General features: G+C 39.7%; 1 protein-coding gene across 3 annotated transcripts in view; it reads left to right on the top strand.

Moving 5' to 3' along the window:
• PTER (phosphotriesterase related) overlaps window positions 1-20,772 on the top strand; it is a 76,300-nt gene that overhangs the window by 48,215 nt on the left and 7,313 nt on the right. For 2 of the 3 annotated variants that reach the window (XM_017529792.2, XM_017529786.2), the window contains one exon: window positions 19,576-19,716. The exons of the other annotated variant lie outside the window; for it this stretch is intronic. In XM_017529792.2, coding sequence (XP_017385281.1) covers window positions 19,576-19,716 — 141 coding nt within the window. The remainder of the gene's footprint in view (window positions 1-19,575; window positions 19,717-20,772) is intronic. 3 annotated transcript variants of the gene reach the window in all.

Here is a 20,772-nt window from a genome sequence, read left to right as displayed (position 1 = left end):
TAATCGCATAGAGAGAACCCCTAACTACATGGAAGATAGTATTTAAAAAGTTTTACAACTGACATTAATAAAAGTCACTGCTGGCATTTTTGTGTCCCTCCTCCATATCGGTTAGTATCCTAGGTGTTTCGCATGAGGTATTTTGCATAAGTCATTTCCTTTCATTCGCTCAATCCTGTATAACTCATCATAAGAGGTGTCACTGTCTACTTCATTTCTTTGTCTCATGGGATGATATCAAAGTAGCTGCCAATTCCCCTCGCTCAATATTTACCAGTAGTTGGAATAATAAATTAGCACGAATAGAAAGGGAGGGAAAGTCAATGATTTCACCCAGAGAAGAAAACCACAAATATGCAAGTTCACATTTGTGTCACTTTTGGTTTGAATCATCTGAATTTTGGAAAATGCAATTATAAAAAAGAATAGTAAGAAGTAGCGTATTTGTTAGGTGGTATCATGTATTAGTTTCCTATGGCTGTTGGAACAAATTATAACAAACTGGGTGTCCCCAGACAACAGAAATTTAGTGTCTTAGAGTTCTGGAGGCCAGAAGTCTGAAACCAAGCATTGTTGGGGCCCCGCTTCCTCCGCAGGCTGCAGGGAGAATGTTTCCTTGCTTCTTCCCTAGTCTGAGATCCGGTTGTTCCATGGCTTCTGGCTGTATAACTACAGTTTCTGTCTCTGCCTTCACGTAGCCTTTCCTGTGTCTATGTCTTCTTCTCTGTTTCTTACAACAACAGTTGCCATTGGATTTATGGCCCACCCAGATCATCCAGAATGATCTCATCTCAGATTCTTGACTTAATTATGTCTACAAAGACCATTTCCCCAAATAATGTCACTTTCAGAGGTTTCCAGAGTTAGGATATGGGCATATCTTGTTGGGGTTCACCATTCAATCCCTACATATTATTTTAGATGCATAGCGGCCAGTAAAACAAATGACTAAATGAAGAAATGCCAGCTGCTGTTAATTTTATGAACAAGTCTTACAGTGTTGCTAAGGCTACTTGTTAGCCTTAAATTGAATTTATTACAGAATTACTACAGTACCAGTGAGACTACTAATATATTACAGTTACTCCTATCTTGCCTATTGGAGTAAAGCCATATTAACATATTGATAAATCCTGATTATCAGACCAGACATGTTGCTATTTAATAAACTAACAGTCCTACAGAATGTATTGATAAAATGCCTCTCCTTATGAGGCTGCAGTGAACTATGATCTCACCACTCCAGGCTAGGCAACACAGCAAGACCCTATCTCAAGAAAAAAAAAATTCTTCTACTTAATAAAAATATTATAAAATCATGTGCAGGAAATATAAACAAGTTGTAGTTATGGCAGAACAGAGAAGTCAGTATTAATGGGCAAACTGAGGCATAATAGGATAAAGGCAATTCTCTTGCCACTGGGTTAATATCAAGATTCATGCTTGGCTAACTTCAGGAATCTTCTGGTTGCACTGATAAAATAGAGGCATGCTTCTGTATACTGGTCATAGAGGAAATGCATCAGCCTGTGAAGACTATACTCTTTGGACCCAGTGAGAACTTCAAATTATGATTCTCATTTGCTGTAAGATCTTGGACAGCTTCATTTGAATTTAAAACAAGGTGTTTTGTAATGTTGCCTTGGATGATATGGGATATATGTAGCACATTTATTCAGTAAGTATGATACTTTTTAAACATTGTTAACTATGTCATACCTTCAAAAAGGTATAATACTAATACATTTAAATTTTATTTAAAAAATTTTTTTTGCTCTTCTTTTTTATTTTTTATTTCTTTTTCCTTTTTTTCTTTTTTATTTATTTCTTATACTTTAAGTTCTGGGGTACATGTGCAGATCATGCAGGTTTGTTATATAGGTATACAGGTACCATGGTGGTGGTTTGCTGCATCCATCACCCCATCATTTTTAGTTTCTTAAAAATATTGTGTTTTACAATTATTGTATGGTATAAGTGTTCTATATGTCTGTTAGAACATAATTGTTTATCATATTGTTAAAGTATTCTGCATTTCTACTAGTTTAAATATATATATACATTTAAATATATTGAGACAAGGTCTCTCTCTGTTGCCCAGGCTGGAGTGCAGTGGCATGATTTTGGCTCCCTGTAGCCTCAGCCTCTCAAGCTCAAGTGATCCTCCCACCTCAGCCTCCCAAGAAGCTGGGGCTACAGGCATGTGCCTCTACACCTGGCTACTTTGTATATTTTTCGTAGAGACAGGTTCTTGCCCTGTTGCTCAGGCTGATCTCAAACTCTTGACCTCAAGCAAGTCACTCATCTTGGCCCCCTAAAGTTCTGGGACTGTAGGCATGAGCCACTGTGCCTGGTCATGAATTTCTTATCGTGTGCTTGGCATTCCTTGGGATCCCTGAATGTGAGGATGTATCTTTCATTGTTTCTGAAAAGCCTCAGCCATTTCTCTTTAAATATTGTTTAACTCATGTTGTTTATCACCTGTATCACAAACTTCAATTTGATATTTGCAGGACTTTCTTACCTGTGCTCCATATCTCTTAATATCTCTTTCATGTTTCCATCCATGTGCATCACTGAGCTGTTATTTCTTCAGCTCGATCTTCCTATTTACTACTCTTTCCAACAGAATCAATCTGTCACTCAGCCAATCTATTTGGTTTATAATATTAAGAACTATATAGTTTATTGTTACCTATTAAGTTCTAGTCGGTTACTTTTCAAATCTGCTTGGTTAATTTTGATAATTGATTTTCTCTTCCACATGGTTCAATTCAATCTTTAAAAAATGTTAAACACACAGTGTTTAGCTTGTAATTGATAAATCTAATTTCTACTATCGTTTTTTTTTTTTTTTACTGTGATATAGTTTACTAGTTCTCCTGGCTGTCATTGATAATGAGACTATTTCCTTATGTTTTAGAGTAAAATTTTTTATTGTGAGATCAGACTTCTTGGATATTATGAGTGTCAGGTTGGTTTCCCCTTACCCGTGTGTTTTTTGGTTATTTATTTTTTATTTCTGGTAGGCAGAAATAATGTCTGAAAAGGCATGTCTGAAACATTTTAAGTTTTTTACCACAATTAAAATTAAAATTCTTAAAAACATGTTAAATTTTGTTTAAAATGTTTTACTACAATTAAAAAGTTTGGTATAAAATGTTCCAGGTAGGTTCACAACCTTGTAGAACATTTTATACCGGGAACATTTTATACCAAACTTTTTAATTGTACCTACCTGGAACATTTTATACTAAACTTTTTAATTGTGGTAAAACACTTAAAAAAATTTATCATCTTTTAAACATTTTGAAACATACAGTTCAGTAATGTTGAGTGTATTCACTCCCCATGGCCTGTGGCAACCACCATTCTACTTTCTGTCTCTACGAATTTGAATACTCTAGGTAGCTCATGTAGATGGACTCGCGTAAAGCTTTCTGTGAGTGTTTAAACTAAATTTTAGATTTAAGATACTTAGATCCACACAGGTGCTATGAATTCTGACCCCTCAGCTTAGCAAGTGCAGGATTGTGGGTATGGATTCTCAAGGCAGACTTTTTCTCGACTTACCTTCCTTTAACTAGAAGACAAGACTGAGAAAGATATATGTATACAGAGATCCCTTGACTTCGGATGAGTTATGTTCCAATCAACCCATTGTCATTCAAAAATATTGTAAGCTGAAAGTGCATTTAATACACCTAACCTACTGAACTTCACAGCTTAGCGTAGGCCAGCTTACACATGCTCAGAACACTTACATTAGCCTACAGTTCCGCAGAATCATCCAGAGCAGAGCCTATTTTATAATAAGGTGTTGAATATCTCATGTAATTTACTGAATACTGCACTGAAAGTGGAGAACAGAATGTTTCTCTGGGTACTTGAAGTACGGTTTCTACTGAATGTGTACTGCATTCACGCCATTGTAAAGTTGAAAAAGCATTAAGGTGAACTAGTCAGGGACCATCTGTAATCTCCAAAAACTGTTTGTGGGCCAAGTTTTTACCTACTTCATCCTCAAGGGTGTAGCCTTCCATATGCAGGGAGTAGCCCTTTATCTGTCTCCAGTCTGATCTCCCACTCAGTTCAAGCCCAAGCTCTGTCTTACTTGGCTCATTAAAACCTTTTAGGCAAATGCTAGCTCTAGGTCTCACGTTATTCCTTATGTTCTCAGCCCTCTTGGTTCTGTCCCCTGAGCAAGTAAGCCTTACTTTCTCACCAGCTGAACCAAGCATTTCAAAATAGGGTTTTTTTTTTTCCCCCTCTCTTCAATGTAATGTAGTATTTTACATGTACTCTGCTGGAAAGGTTTTCTGTGAACATCTAGTCTGCCATACTGCTTGAAACTGACTCAAGATGATTCTTAAAAGAAGAATCTTTCTGTCTCCATCTATTTACAGTTAGACATGTATGTAACTTAGAAAATTATGCTTGGCACAAACAGAAAACAAGCTTTCATTGGAAAATGTGAAATAAACCTTTACTTCTATCACAGTAGTATTTCCCTGCTCATAAAATCAAACAATATATAAATTGCAAATGTTTTCTTTATTGCCTAGCGATATACATATATGTATACACTACACCTATATATACGCATATGTGTATATTTATATACACACACACACACATATGTATTTTTTTTCTGTTAAACAATAAAGATACATTACCAGATTTCCATTTGGCTGCAGTTTCAATATATCTCTCTAGAATGACTCAGAACAACAGAATGGAAAGGTTGACCTGATATCAGACAAACTCAGAACATTCTAGAAAATTCTGAGACCATCCCTGGAGCAGCCATCCGTTCTGTACCTAGCGGATGGATTATTCAGGGTTCCAGTGCATGAAAAAGGCATACGTGGAAATATGAGCATTTCAGTAGGGAAGCAGCTAGGGAATATGGCTTTAGAAAAAGCAGTGTATTTAGAAAAACATACTGAATAAAGTAACAGAAAAAAATAATCAGGGAGGCAGATGCAGGCATCATTAGCTCTTTGAAGTGGCTGTTCACAGCAAGACAGTGGCCATGCTGAAGTTTGACTGGGTCAGACTCTCTGAGGTCTGCTGGGCTATGCATACAATGTGAGCCATGCTGGAAGGGCAAGGACTTCAGCTTTCTGTAATGGGGACAAATCACAAAGGGCATGTATTTCATGCAATGAAATGCACAGAAGCCTCACATCAAAGTGTCACAAAACAGACGTGTGTCCCCAAAACAAGGCCTCCAAAAATTGAAAACCAAAACAAAACGGCAAATCATTTCATTTCCACATCATGCCTTTTCAGACATTAAAAAACAAAAAAAGGCTCTGAAGCTACCCTGTGATTTAAGGTAATAAGGTGGTGGCTCTGCCTCATAGCCCCTTCCAGAATGCTGGGACTCTCCAATGAGACTGAGTGTCAGTCTTACCTACCCATGATTAGTTTATTTTTCCCCTTCATAGTAGAGTTTCCATCATTTGAGTATACAAAAGTAAAATATTTCTGTATACTCCAATCACATTGAAGCAGGTAAATTTTTTTTTTTTTTTTTTTTTTTTTTNTTTTTTGAGATAGAGTCTCACTCTGTCACCCAGCCTGGAGTGCAATGAATGACATGATCTCAGCTCACTGCAACCTCCACCTCCCTAGTTCAAGTGATTCTTCTGCCTCAGCCACCCAAGGAGCTGGGACTACAGGCGTGTGCCACCACACCGGGCAAATTTTTGTGTTTTTCATAGAGACGACGTTTCACTATGTTAGCCAGGCTGGTCTCAAACTCCTGACCTTGTGATCCGCACACCTCAGCCTCCCAGAGTACTGGGATTAGAGGCATGAGCCACTGCACCCTGCCTTTATCGCAGGTAAACATTTTTGAAGATACACAATCTTCATTAGGATTCATGCATTTGCATGGGTGCACACACACATACATACACACATTGCAACAACAACAACAAATTGCTACATGGCTATCCAAAAGGGGCATCTGGGACCCTGAGAGGGAAGAGTTAATGAATGGCCATCATCTTAGGAGACCTCTGAACTACTTGTCATGTGACCACTGGTGACCTGCTTAAGGTCATTTGCTAGGAGATAACAGCTTGAAGAGATAAATCTGCTTCTGTGGCTAGGCCCTCCCCTAACCATCTGTTCCCTTTAAGAAGCATGGGCCTGTTGACTGCTGTGAATTTAACCCTAGGGAACATTGCAGGGGGCTGCCCTTGATGGTTACAGCCGCCGAAAGTCAACATTTATTGGAAGAGAGCACCAGCACTTAAGTGTTCCTGCTTGGTCTTAATCTATGAAGGTTTTCTGCTTTTCAGTCGTTTATTATTATTCTACTACCTGTTAAAACTCTACCCACATTTCCAGGTGACATGTAATGATAGCACTGCCTTGGCCTCCGGTCTAAAACAGGCTAGATGTGATTGAAAAAAACACCCCACAGATATCCTTTGTGCCATTCATCTTCAAGGAGATTTTATCCTTAATGGACTATTAAAGTAGCTGTAGGTATTTTTATGACAACAAAAGTCTTTACCAATGAAAGCTGAGTAGAACAGCATGGCTGCCAGGTATTTGGGTGGCAACTACTTACTGATTAAATTTTTGAGCCTCCTGGAGAGACCACAGACAGGTGCTGTGCCCGAATTTTTTTCCTACTTGGTTGTCTATTTAACAAGCCAAAGGGCTTTGATAGAAATCCAGGGCCTAAAGTTTGTTTAAGGGCCCAATGATAATTAAGTGAAGAGAAATAGCACCTCACTGTCTTTGAAGATTCCTAGCTGAGGAAGGTAGAGGAATTTGACCTAAGGGGTTCTGAAAGGCAACAAAAGGGAAACATTTAGGGAACCGGCCAACAGAGTATTTTATTTCCTTTGCCTCTGATCATTCATGCCAAATTGGCACATCTCTGGGAAAGATATAATTTTGACTTTTTTTTCGTGCTCTTAATTAGATGAAATAAGAGAGTAGACTATCACATCATTCATTCATTCCACAAATATGTGAGTGTCTAATTACCATATACCAGACGCTGGGCTGTAGCCTGAAGAACAGCCCACTCTCTGCCTTCAAAGTCATTATTTCATTATAATTACGGTGATTTTTAACCTTAAGGTTTTCTGTGTAAAGCCACAAAACATAATTATGTGGTTTCCTTGGAACTTGCCCACATTTGAATCCCTGTGAATATTAGTGAATTAATGTGAAGTCATTCAAAAACAATTCCAAGCAAACGTTTGACAAACTGAAATTGAGCAAAACATCTTTATATAGTTAAGTCATACAGTGGTGTTTAAGAACAAATGGAATGCTGTGTGCTTGTATTTGTCTTTAACAAATAGAATCCTGTGAATATGGCACTGTTTCTTTTTTTCTTAAAAACAATAAAAAATTTTTTTTTTAAGAATAAAAGAGATAGCGAATTGCTGTGTTTCCCAAGCTGATTTCAAACTCCTGCCTCAAGCAATCCTCCTGCCTCAGCCTCCCAAAATGCTGGGATTACAGGCGTGAGCCACTGAACCGGCCAGAAAACTTATTTTCAATCCTAAAGTGCTATGCAAATTTCCCCCACCCCTGCCCTAAAATTTGCTTACTGTGTATTTTCTCTCAATGTGTGGAACCTATGGAAGGAAGAAAGGGAAATGGGGAGGGAGAGAGAAAGGAAGAAAGGAGAGGGAGGGAGAAAGAAAGGAGAGAAAGAGGAAAAAAGGAGAGAGAGAGAAATCCAGGCAAACATTTGACAAAGTGAAATGTACTAAAATTCTTTATATTCATAAATAGTGCCAAATAAAATGCAATAAAATTATGGTGATAATAATTGTGGAGTATCCCAAATTACAGTCTTTGGGGCAGACCTGCCTTCTGGGTGAAAGGGAAGCGTTTGCCATGTGCTCTATCCAGTACATTCTACCCACCAAAGCCTTCCACTAGTAATTTTTTTCTAAAGCAATTTTTCATGACTCTGACACCATTCCCATGAAATGTGACATTTTAACAAATAGGATTGCCATGTCTATGAGATTTATCTTCACTCTCCTCAATGCCGTCATTCCTCGAACTGTGTATTGGCCCTACATGAAAAACACAGCCTCTTCTGTGCTATGTGGTAGCTAAAGAGTTCATATGGTAAAAAGCTCTTCCTGGGATGTATAAACTGTGAAATGCATTCTAAAATAAAGTTTTAATTACACTTTGTAATTCGGAGCCAACTTCTGGGTTTAGTCTAATTTAAACAAGGGTTTTTCTCTCTTGCAGCCATCTGTTCCTTTTGCTTAAGCCTACACTTAAGTCATAATATTGAAAGGGTGACGTCATTCCTTTCTATGATGTCATTAAACATTTCTGTAGCGACCCAAGCAGTCAGAGAGCTGAATCAAGTTGTGGGGGGAGATGCTTGTTAAAATACAGATAATAGCAAACTGAATTATTTTTCTAGTATTTTTCATTTCCAGTTATTCTCCAATATCAACAATATTTTTCAATAGTCATGCCTTCATGCAAAAAGAATCCCATAAAGAATAAATCTTTAAAAGCCCTATATATTTGGGCATAAACCAGTATATTAATGCAAACGTACCATTCTAATTCATGGCTTGAGTCTGGATCAAACTAAAATTCTTGACAAATTGTTCTTGGAAGTAGCAAGTTATATATTATTAATTATAGGCAATGTTTAGCCCACACGTTAAAAACTTATATCATCTCTATTTACTTCCTATTTTTCACATTTAAATTTATGTTTAATTGAGATCAATTAAATTCCATCAATTAAGAATTTTTCAGATCTTATAGTTGCAGTGGAGCTGTCATGAGAGCAGCGTAAGAATGTACATGAATAATGTTTTAAAATTATGTTAATTTCAAATTAGAGTGTAGTAAATTAGGTTATATTCACTTGATTACAGTAATTTGTTTTTTTAAATATTGCATTATAAACATTTTAAAATTAATTTTAGGTTATTAAATGTATAATTCTAGTTGAGTTTAGTAATCATTTTAAACAGTTGTTGAAAAACTTAAAATGAGAATTCCACATAGTTGTACAAATATTCATTTGTTCTAAATTGATAAACTCAAGGGGGAGGAGAACAGAGATTTTTTGGAATTACTTTTTTTGTTTTCCAAGACAGCGTCTTGCTCTCTCATCCAAGCTAGAGTGCAGTGGGTGATTTCAGCTCACTGCAACCTCCATTTCCCAGGTTCAAGTGATTCTTGTGCCTCAGCCTCCTGAGTAGCTCAGATTACAGGTGTGCACTTCCACGCCCGGCCAATTTTATATTTTTAGTAGAGGGGTGGTTTTGCCGTGTTGGCCAGGCTGGTTTCAAACTCCTGACCTCAAGTGATCCACCCGCCTTGGCCTCCCAAAGTGCTGGGATTACAGGCATGAGCCACTGCACCCGGCCTAGAATTACTTTTTTGGTAAACAATTTTTATAAAGATCATTGAAATTTGACTGTGTTTTCAATAAATCAGTTGTATATATAAGCATTCTGTTGTTATTTTATTTGTATGCCAGTTTTTAAAACATACTTGATCAAGTCTGTAAGTTGTATCAGGAAATGCAGTTTATGTTTCTTCGGATGTCAGGGCCTGGGTTAGCTCCGTGAGCCACATAGAGCCACGCTCATGGGTCCACCACTTGCCCCAGGAATTCACAGAGTGAAATGGCTGATGAGTTACAATCAAATCAAAGCTCATCACAGTGGAAAGGGCACTAGATTGGGAGTTGGAATACTGAGTTGTTGATCCCTTTAAAGAAGACCCGTGTTTAGTTTCTTTATTTGTGCAATGACATTAATATGTGATGTAATTATTTCACCAGTCTATTGCGAGTTTCACAACCTACTCACAACCTACTCATTGTTCTTGTTCTTGTTATTTAACGGCACCAACATTTAATCAATTGCCTAAGCGAGACAGGCTTGTGATCCTCCTCCTGCATGGCTGTCCCTGTGGTGCCAGTGCCCCGTCCCCATCCTTCACTCTTGCTGCTTTACTCCATAATCTGGCTAATCACTGTGCTGTCCACACAGCTGTTAGCCTAAAGACCTGTCTACCTCCCTCACATCGCCAAATACAAGCTCTCCTATCCCCTCCTCTGGTGTTCTGTGAATTCAGCCCCTCATTTATCATTTGAATTATTATAAGTCTCCAAACACGAATCCCTCCCTTAGTTTTGGTCCCAGATCTAGCCTCCACAATCTACCAGATCTTTCCAAAGGCAAATCTAATTATATCCCTGATCCTGACCTAAAACCCTCCAGTGGGTCACCTTTGCCTGAGGCGCAAAATCCGAAGACCTTGGTCGTCCGGTTCCCTCCTTTTCCTCCACCTTATGTATTGTTACTCCCAGTGTGCACACAGTCTCTGGGCCAAAGCCACACTGAGCATGCCTTTGAGCGCCCTGTACTGCTTGTTCTTATATGCGTCTCACACGTGCTATTCTCTCTGCTGTGAATGTCCTATTTCCCCTTATCTGTTTGGCAGAATCTTTCTTCAAAATGCAATTCACCAGGGGTTTTCTTCTCTATGAAGCTTTCCCAGAGCCAGCCAAGCACTGTTTGCTATCTCCTTCTCTTTGCCATCCTAGCTCCTGGTAGCACTCTTACCACTGCATTTGGTAAACTCTGTACAGCAAATATTTGTTTCCGTGTCTCTTTTCCGTAGTAGAGACTGAACTCCTTCCAAGATGGAACTGGTGTTATTTGTCTTTGTTTTCCCAGCTCATGCCTGATTGCAAGTAGGTGATCAACAATTTCTTGTTAAATGGATGGATGGATAGATGGATGATTCCCCTCTCTTCTCTCCTCCTCTTTGATAAACTACACCCTTATATTCAGTAACAGCAAGCTCCCTTTTTGCCTCTCAGCAGGTGGGTCTCTGGATTTCTTTTTTTTTTTTTGGAGATAAAGTCTCACCCTGTCACCCAGGCTGAAGTACAGTAGTGCGATCTTGACTCACTGCAGCCTTCACCTCCCAGGTTCCAGCAGTTCTCCTACCTCAGCCTCCCAAGTAGCTGGGATTACAGGCACCTGCCACCCCACCTGACTAATTTTTGTATTTCTAGTAGAGATGGGGTCTCACCATGTTGGCCAGGCTGGTCTCGAACTACTGACCTCAGATGATCCACCCGCTTTGGCTTCCCAAATGCTGGGATTATAAGCGTGAGCCATGTGCCCAGCCTCTCTGCATTGTTCATCTTGAACCCTACCAACATTTGTCTGAATAGCATCCTTTAAGACACAACTCAAATGAATCAAAGTGAATCAAGTGAAAAAAATTAAGTGCATCATTCTTCTTTTGTAATACTTTGTATTTATTTGTACTTAAATGTTTTGACACATTTAAATATAATTATTAGTTTAAATATCTATCTTCTGCAGACTTTAAGATCCTTGAGACAGCATCTTAAATTTCTTATTCATGTCTATATTCCTAACGCAGAGAATAGCACAAGACAGATGATAGTAGATGTTCGTTGAATGAATTTATGAAGGTGTGTTTCAATGTACCTGAAATGAAATAATGTACCTGAGAGTTATTTGAAACTGTAAAGCCCAAGACAAATGGTAGGTGTTTTTGTTATCTTGCTCTTACCTACGGATCAAATTCTTGCCTCTGCTCCTTAGCTCTTTCTACCTAGGGAGCTCACAGACCCTCGTCTAAATTATCACTTCGTGCAGACTTCCTTTCTCCGCTCAGAGTACATTTTGACATTAAACTAAACCCCTCAGCATATGGATAAGATCTAGAATATAAAAGGGGGTTGAAAAATAGGATCAAAGGTCTTGCATTTTAGTACCAGCCTTAAGAAACTGGGTAAATGATAACTGCATTCTGAAAATAAAGAGCCAAATCACTTTGGACACCCTATTTTTTTTAGCTGATGGCCAGATATTTTCCCTAAATTTATGCGTTTCTTATATAGAGAAAAATTACTTATTAGTTGAGCAAAAGTATAAAATATGCAGCAGAAGAAAGGAATATGCACCATAGGAATGACGTGAACAAGCACTTATTACAAAAATCTCATCTTCCTTCTGGGAAATCCCAGGATATCTTGTAAATGACTTTGCAGTCATTTCATCCACCTTGCAGAAGGAACTTTTCTTCAGTGTGCAGTGTGGTCGCTGTTCTGTGTGTCACAATCACTTTACTGACTTTTCAGGAGAGGAAGTGAAAAATACCTACCTTAAAAGCTGGGAAAGATTGGAGTAAGAAAGAATAGAATTATTCATGGATGGCCAGGCGCAGTGTCTCACACCTGTAATCCTAGCACTTTGGGAGGCCAAGGCGGGCAGATCACCTGAGGTCAGGAGTTCAAGACCAGCCTGGCCAACATGGCGAAACCCCGTCTCTACTAAAAATACAAAACTAGCCGGGTATGGTGGTGGGTACCTATAATCCCAACTACTCAGGAGGCTGAGGCAGGAGAATCACTTGAACCTGGGAGGTGGAAGCTGTAGTGAGCCAAGATTGCATCACTGCACTCCAGCCTGGTGACAGAATGAGACTCCATTTCAAAAAAAACCAAACCTCTCAAGAATTATTCATGGATATAGAATGCAGAATGAGGAAAACTGGCTGAGGTTAGCACCTCTACTGTTCTAAGATGTGCTATGAGATCACTGGTGACTGGGAGGGACAGGACCCCTGTTTAAACTTCATCTGCTGGGCGGCACACAGATTTCATTTTTCCATGCTAACATACTGACATTCGGGGTCAGTCCTCTCCAAGTGAAAAAGAATGTAACTTGCATAAATGCAACTTGAGTAGCACTTTGGCAGTCTCTGGAAGCCATCCAGCTGAATGTCAATTTCACATGGGTAAGTCACCTTGTTAGACATTCATGGCGCCAGGTGCTTGCTCCTGGATGTCATTGCGATGGTGAGTGTGTCTCCGTAGAGTGAGCACCTTGGAGGAGGAAGGGAGCTGCTATGGTGCCCTCACCCCCAGAGGAGCAGCCTGGCCTAAGAACATGGCCTCTGAACACAAAAGCAGTTTGGGTTTCTTTGAAGCTCTTCAAGTTTAGAGCTGAATTTATCTTTTTTGAGACTTCAGGTCCTCATCTGTGAGATGGGGACAGTCACACTTTCCTGATAGAGCTTCTGTAAGGATTAAACAAGCTTGGGCCGCATTACACACCTGATGATTATCAGGTGTTGATCTTCTTGTTTCCCATTCCACCTCTCAGTAAGATCTCAGACCACATTCTACTTGTTTTCAGGACTTTCCTTTGAAAAATATGTGTGATCACTCACACTGTCTTCCGCTGGATTTTCCACTCAGTTTGCTTTGTCAGTAAGAAGAATTTAAATGAATTCATTTCCTTTATTTTTAAATTTAATTAATTAATTAATTATTTTTAGAGTCAGGGTCTTACTTGCTCTGTCACCCAGGCTGAAGTGCGGTGGCTTGATCCTGACTCACTGCAGCCTCAACTTCCCAGGCTCCAACAATCCTCCCACCTCAGTCTCCTGAGTAGCTGGGACCACGGGCATGCACCACCGCACCTAGCTAATTTTTATATTTTTAGTAGAAATGGGGTTTTGCTTTGACACCTAGGCTGGTCTAGAACTCCTGAGCTCAAGTGACCCTCCCACCTTCACCTCCCAAAGTGCTGAGATTACAGGCATGAGCCACCATGCAGAGTTAAATTCATTTCTTAACTGCTTTCACATTAATATTTAGTTACCCAAAGGAGGTCATATGTCAGTTTAAAAATTAGAAAAAAAAAACCCTACATATATATGTATGTATGTCTTGGATTTTTTAATGACAGCACATTTCTCTTCCCCTCTTTTTCTTTCTGTTTATTTATTTTTGTTATAGAGACAGGGCCTCTCAGTGTTCAGTCTCAAACTCCTGGGCTCAAGCAACCCTCCCGGAAGGCCTTTCAGAGCCCTGGGGTTACAGGAACGAGCCACTCTCTGCATCTGGCCTTGCCCCTCTTTTTCAACTGCATTTTCCTGATGTCTAAAATATCAACCTAATTGCTTCCCTTCTGAAGATATCTTCCCTTGCATGTGACTGTGAATTTTTTCTTTTCTTTTCTTTTCTTTTTTTCATTTTGAGACAAAGTCTTACTCCATCACCAGGCACCAGGCTTGAGTGCGGTGGCACAACCTTGGCTCACTGCAACCTCCACCTCCCGGGTTCAAGCAATTCTCCTGCCTCAGCCTCCCGAGTAGCTGGGACTACAGGTGCGCGCCACCGCGCTCAGCTAATTTTTTTGTATTTTTAGTAGAGACGGGGTTTCACCATGTTGGCCAGGATGGTCTCGATCTGTTGACCTTGTGATCCGCCCACCTCGGCCTCCCAAAGTGCTGGGATTACAGGTGTGAACCACCACGCCCGGCCCGACTGTGAAATTTTTAAGAGCATTTTTACAGAGAAATCAGCTTCCTCAAAGTCACACCCCTTTATATAAGTTTTTTGACAGAATAAGAATTCACAGGGATTACTTTTTTTTCTCTTTCTTTTTTTTGAGTGCAACAGTGTGACCATAGCTCACTGCAGCCTCAAACTCCTGGGCTCAAATGATCCTCCCACCTCAGCCTCCTGAGCAACTGGGACCACAGGCACACACCTCCATTCTCTGCTAATTTTAAAAATTTTTTTGTAGAAACAGGGTCTTGCTTTGTTGCCAAGGCTGGTCTCAGACTCCTGGGTTCAAGGGATCCTTCCACCTTGGCTTCCCAAAGTGCAGGGATTACAGGAGCGAGCCAATGTGCCTAGCCAGGGGTTACTTTTGAAACTTACATGTGTGGATGAATCTTATTGAACAGTGTTAGTCTTCCTCAGAATGACATCTTTGCTTATGGTAAGAGTCCTCCGTTAACGTTTACAATGTAGGTAGCATTTATATTTCATTGCATCTGGAGGATTGGGTCCCTACAGTCCCCATTCCTCTTTTTTTTTTTTATTTGTTTATTTTACTTTTTAGATACAGGGGCTTGCTCTGTCACCCAAGATGGAGTGCCGTGGTATGATCATAGGTCACTGCAGTCTTGAACTCCTGGGCTCAAGCAATCCTCCCCACTCAGCCATCCAAGTAGCTGGGACCATAGGCATGAACTACCATGCCTGCCACCACCCCATTTCTCTTTTACTTTATTTTTTGAGACAGAGGCTGGCTTTGTTGCCCAAGCTGGAGTACAGTGGTGTAATCTCAGCTCATTGCAATCTCCACCTTCCAGGTTCAAGTGATTCTCCTGCCTTAGCTTCCCAAGTAGTTGAGACTGCAGCCACGTGCCACCATGCCCAGCTAATTTTTGATATTTTCAGTAGAGTTGGAGTTTCACCATGTTGGCCAGGCTGATCTCAAACGTCTGACCTCAAGTGATCCACCGGCCTCGGCCTCCCTAAGTGCCGGGATTACAGGCGTGAGCTACCACGCTTGGCCCCCATTCCTCTTTTAGATGAGGGTTTTGCAAGACCATGTGAAGAGAGATCACATCGTGCCCCATGGGCCACCATAAGGCCTTGGCTTTTACTCGAGGGAAATAGAAAGTCGTTGGTGAGTTCTAAGCAGAGGAGAGACTTAGTCTGACTTAGGTATGGAAGTGGCACTTTAATTGCAGTGTGTAGAACAGACTGTAATTGAGCAGAGGTAAAAGCTGAGAGAATAATTTGATATCTATTGCAGCGATACGACAACAGACGAGGGTGATTTGGGTCAGAAGGGTGGTATGGGAGCTCATGATATATCTGGATTCCAGTCGTATTTTGAAGGTAGAGCCAAAATACTCTCCCAATAGATTAAATGTAGAATGTCAGAGGAAGAAAGCAGTCAAGAATGGGGCAGCCAGTTTCGGGGGTAGATGAAAGGTCCGGTGTGGGAGATGTGAAGGTTGAAGTTGCTTAGGCATCCAAGTAGAGATGGCAAGCAGACGGCTGGATTTCAGGTCTGGCTTCAGGAGAGAGGCCTGATCAAGTGACCGCAGTTGCCTCTGTGCCCCTTAATATTTGTAATACTCATTTCTTTTTTCTTTTTTCTTTTTTTTTGCATCAGAGTCTCCCTCTGTCACCCAGGCTAGAGTGCAGTGGTGCTATCTCGGCTCACCGCAACCTCCTGCTCCTGGGTTCAAGCGATTCTCCTACCTCAGCCTCCCAAGCAGCTGGGATTACAGGCATGTGCCACCACACCTGGCTAATTTTTATATTTTTAGTAGAGACGGGGTTACACCATGTTGGCCAGGCTGGCCTTGAACTCCTTACCTCAAGTGATCCACTTGCCTCGGCCTCCCAAAATGCTAGGATTATAGGCGTGAGTTCCCATAATATTCATTTCTTAATTGACTTCACACTAGTGTTTAGTTATCCAGAGGGGGTCATATCACTAAATGTCAGTTTAAAAAAAGGAATAAGTACATACACACACGCAGACACACACACACATACATATCACACACATATATAGCCCATAGTAAGAAAGTAAGCAGTTGTCGTGATTACCATAATCCCTTTCTCTATTGATTATGTCACTTAAATTGTCAAAAATAACTTGTAAAGATTTAATCCTGCTTATTATATGTAGTTACCCTCTGACTTAGCAACTAAATATCTCCACAAGTGAATCCTTTCTTACCTCTCTGGGATTTTCACTTTCTTCCCCCCATACTACCCTTTAATGGTAAATTCTCCATTTTTCCAAGTGCAGTTTGAAGGTACCATGGGGAGGAAATCAAATTTCAAGTTAAAAATTAAAACACACTCTGTACACATTCAGTCATTGTAATTCTGGAAAATGTCCTTTGAGTTAAAAAATACATATATTTAACAATAGTAGAAGCCATATAGTGTGGTGGTTAAGAGAGTAAGTTCTAACCTGGAGATGAATTTAAATTCTAGCACATTACCTTGAGTCAGTATCTAATCTCTCAAGTCCCAGTTTCTTGATCTTTAAAATTGAGACCTGCTAGGATTATGAAGAGTATTAAATGAGATAATAAATGTAATGTCTTTTGCACAATGTCAGACACATGGTAAGTTCCTACAGTTGTCAGTATGATGATAATGTTGCTAAGTGACTTTATTTTTATTTTCAATTGGCACTAAGGGTAAAGACTTTTCTATGGCTTTACATTTACCATGGACTTTTCATTAAGTATATGCCTCGATATTGCACTGAAAATTTAGAAAACTTAGTCTCAAGGCATTGGGCCAAAAGAAAGAAAAATATATTAGGAGCAGAAATAGGAGTATGATCCAACCCGTCACTGGTGGTCCATTTCTGTCCCAACTCCTCCCCTCCCCCACTACCTTGCCCATATTGGATAATTAACACATTGAATTTACTCAAAAGGAAAAATACTAAACTTAACCTCTTCCGGCTTACATTACTTTGATTGTGTATATTTTGTTTTTTTTTTTTTTCTTCAAGAATGGTTCTTTGGGGAAAACAGAATATGTTTTCTATGGAAAAACACATATTCTTTCAGCCTAGTAATTTTGGAAGCAAAAGATGGTCTCCATGGTAAGAAGACGGAAAACGAGTAGTATTAATAGAAGATAGCACAGAACTAATGTACATTTTATAGTATAAAGGAAAGACTTTTTAGCCTCTCTGCCTAAAACAACATCGTGAACTCTATGTTATGCTAAATTGTTGAATAAAATGGAAAGGAGCCAGCCAGGGTATGATAGCTCAGAATGAAAGTCAATAGTCAACTCCCAGGAAAGGAGAAACCTCCTCAACCCATGGCACAGGGAGGCTTAATTAGTCCTCCTATGGTTTGTAAGAAAAGCTTGGAAAAATACTTCTGTCCTCTTAGAAACAGATTTATAGACACATAATAGTGCTTTTTTTTCTTTTTCTCTTTGTATTTTTAATAGAGATGGGTTTTTACCATGTTGGCCTGGCCGGTCTCGATCTCCTGGCCTCAAATGATCCACCCACCTTAGTGTCTCAAAGTGCTAGGATTACAGGCGGGAGCCACCATGCCTGGTCACATAATAGTGCTTTTTTTTTTTTTTTTTGAGACAAGAGTCTCACTCTGTCACCCAGGCTGAGTGCAGCAGCACAATCTCAGCTCACTGCAACCTCTGCTTCCTGAGTTCAAGCGATTCTCATGCCTCAGCCTCCCAAGTAGCTGGGATTACAAGTGCCCCCCACCACCTGCAGCTAACTTTTGTTTTGTTTTTGTTTTTTGAGACACAGTCTCACTCTGTTGCCCAGGCTTAAGTGCAGTGGTGTGATCTCAGCTTACTGCAACCTCCGTCTCCTGGGTTCAAGCAATTCTCCTGCCTGAGCCTCCCAAGTAGCTGGGATTACTGGCACCCACCACCATGCCTAGCTAATTTTTAGTTGACATGGGGTTTTGCCATGTTGGCCAGGCTGGTCTTGAACTCCTGACCTCAGGTAATCCACCCACCTTGGCCACCCAAAGTGCTGGGATTATAGGCATGAACCACCACGCCCTGCCACAACACAGTGCTTTAATCCTCACGTTGTGGAGTTGCCAAAGTACTGGAAATATCAGTGTGGATGAAAAGCTAGTAAGACAATGACTGTCTAATGTTCTCAACTCATCTCCAGGCCAATTTTGGATCCCAAACAATCCCTTTCTTTCTCTAGGTCCTTCATTCCCTCCATGAAATGTCTAACGGGCTGTATTTTTCCTTCATTCCCTTCACGCAGTGTCTAATGGACTATATTTTTCCTTCACATTTTTCTCCCATATTGTCTTCTGCTAGGATGTTTTCATTTCTTCTTAGCTCTCTGCGTGATTGGATCTCTACAATGGTATTTTGGGGTTACCTTAATGCATCTCTTTTTACTTGTTATAATGTAAATTTCTTGAGATAATCTACTCTTGTTCTATACTCTGCTCTCGTCTGTAGCCTGTACTTGTCTTACATTTCTCTCCTTTCCCATTCATTTACATAATCTTACATCCTAAAATAGTTATATTCTTTATATGATATCTATTGAAATGAGAAGATATCCATAAAATTTATCATAAAATAATAAATTTTATTTAAAAAATAAGTACTCCAGAACTTAAATGTCTATATGAGTGTTGTGCTGTAAAGAAAATGTTGGAACGATATTCTTTAAAGGCTTTAGAATTAATTTTAGAATCACTTTACAATCTTCACAAGAAAATCACCCTGCTACCATAAGGCAAAGCTTCATGTGTTACCCAGATTAGCATTACTCACCTAATTCGCCAGACCTGAGGCCAGATTTCCTTCCACAGTTCTCATAGTTCATAGCAGTCCTTAGAGGATGAAAATTTACCCCGTTAAGGAATCTCAAGAATGCGGGGGCATATTCTGAACACGGTTCTGAGGGAGAGTTCCAAACTTGCTTTGGAATAATGGAAGCTTCATTAAACTAAGTCTGTAGTACCCACGTACTTTAGAGGGGAAATCTCCCTTTTCGATGAGTAAGTTCTGTTATTTCTGGTAACAAATTGAACCTACTGTTTCATAGTCACATCATTAAGAGCTATTTTAGCAGTTTCTGTTACTTGACTTCAACTGTGTTCTTGTACACAGTGTGCTTAAAACTACTCTGTACATGCGGAAAATGGGCTCTTCATCGTAACAGTATGTCTTCATATTTTCTCTAGGACTATACTTGATAAGAAGGAGCTCTTGGAGTTTGCTCAGCTTGGCTGCTACTTGGAATATGATCTCTTTGGTACTGAATTACTTCATTACCAGCTCGGCCCAGATATTGACATGCCTGATGATAACAAAAGAATTAAAAGGTAAATATGGTGAAGTCTCCCACAGCATTCTCTTTCCCTTGCCCTTTTTGATTGTCATATCTAGGGAAGTATTAGCAGAGATTCAGAAAACAGTAAGGAGGCTGAACCACAGACTTGCAAAGAAAAATATATCTATGCTGTTTCAGGGAGAAAAATCTCTCTATATTATTTTAAGGAGAAAATGAGTCATCCTAAGTAGGCTAAAGCTTAGCAGAGCCTTAGAAGTTCAGTGCAGATGGGCAGCTGACAGGAAACACAGATAATACCCAACCCCTGCCATGAAAATCAGAGAACAAAAGACATTTTCCTCTTTTTACCCCTAGTGAAATAAGCTGTTCATCTCTCAGGTTGACCACACTAAAGCCATAACTTCCTACAAGTAATATTTAAAATGCTTTATTAAAAGTTTTTATTAAAAAGGCAATCTCAAGTTAAATGCTAAAAGTATAAAGTCTAAAGACCAAACATCGTGTAAAATGAATGCAACCTTCAAAAACTGTATGATGTGTGATGCTAGTAGATAATTGTAGGAGTCATTCTTTGTAATCAAGTAGAAAACCTTAGGCATCAAGGATAGCTACCTAGTTTCGTCTTGGTCACATGGTGATATGAAGATTGAATGAACCAAGTTAGAAAATCTAGGAGGAGAAATAAACTGGAGATTGACAAAGAAGACTTTTGTTTGGGAAAATCTGATTGTTGCTATCCAGTGAAGCCCTAAGATAGGGTTTGTATATGATAGTTGAACTGTAAGAATGAATGACATCACTCAGAGAAGAGGATGAGGACAGAGACCTGGGGACAGAGATATTTAAGGAATGGAGTAGGAACCACTGAAGGAAAGGTTGAGAAGTTTTCAAAGTGATAACATCAGGGATATGTGTTGTTATGGAAGTCAGTAGAGAGGAAGGCTCAGGGCAGAAGGGCTTGAACGCGTGTACTATGTGACAGATATCAAGGGAAATAAAAACTGAAAAGCATCCATTGTTTTTCACAATTAGGAGGGTAACATTTTATAGACAGTAAGTGCAGTCTCGGGAGAAAAGCCATGAGGAA

The sequence above is a fragment of the Cebus imitator genome, unplaced genomic scaffold (assembly GCF_001604975.1).
Source record: "Cebus imitator isolate Cc_AM_T3 unplaced genomic scaffold, Cebus_imitator-1.0 Scaffold61, whole genome shotgun sequence".
Taxonomy (NCBI): Eukaryota; Metazoa; Chordata; class Mammalia; order Primates; family Cebidae; genus Cebus; species Cebus imitator.
This window is presented reverse-complemented; position numbering and strand designations above follow the sequence as displayed.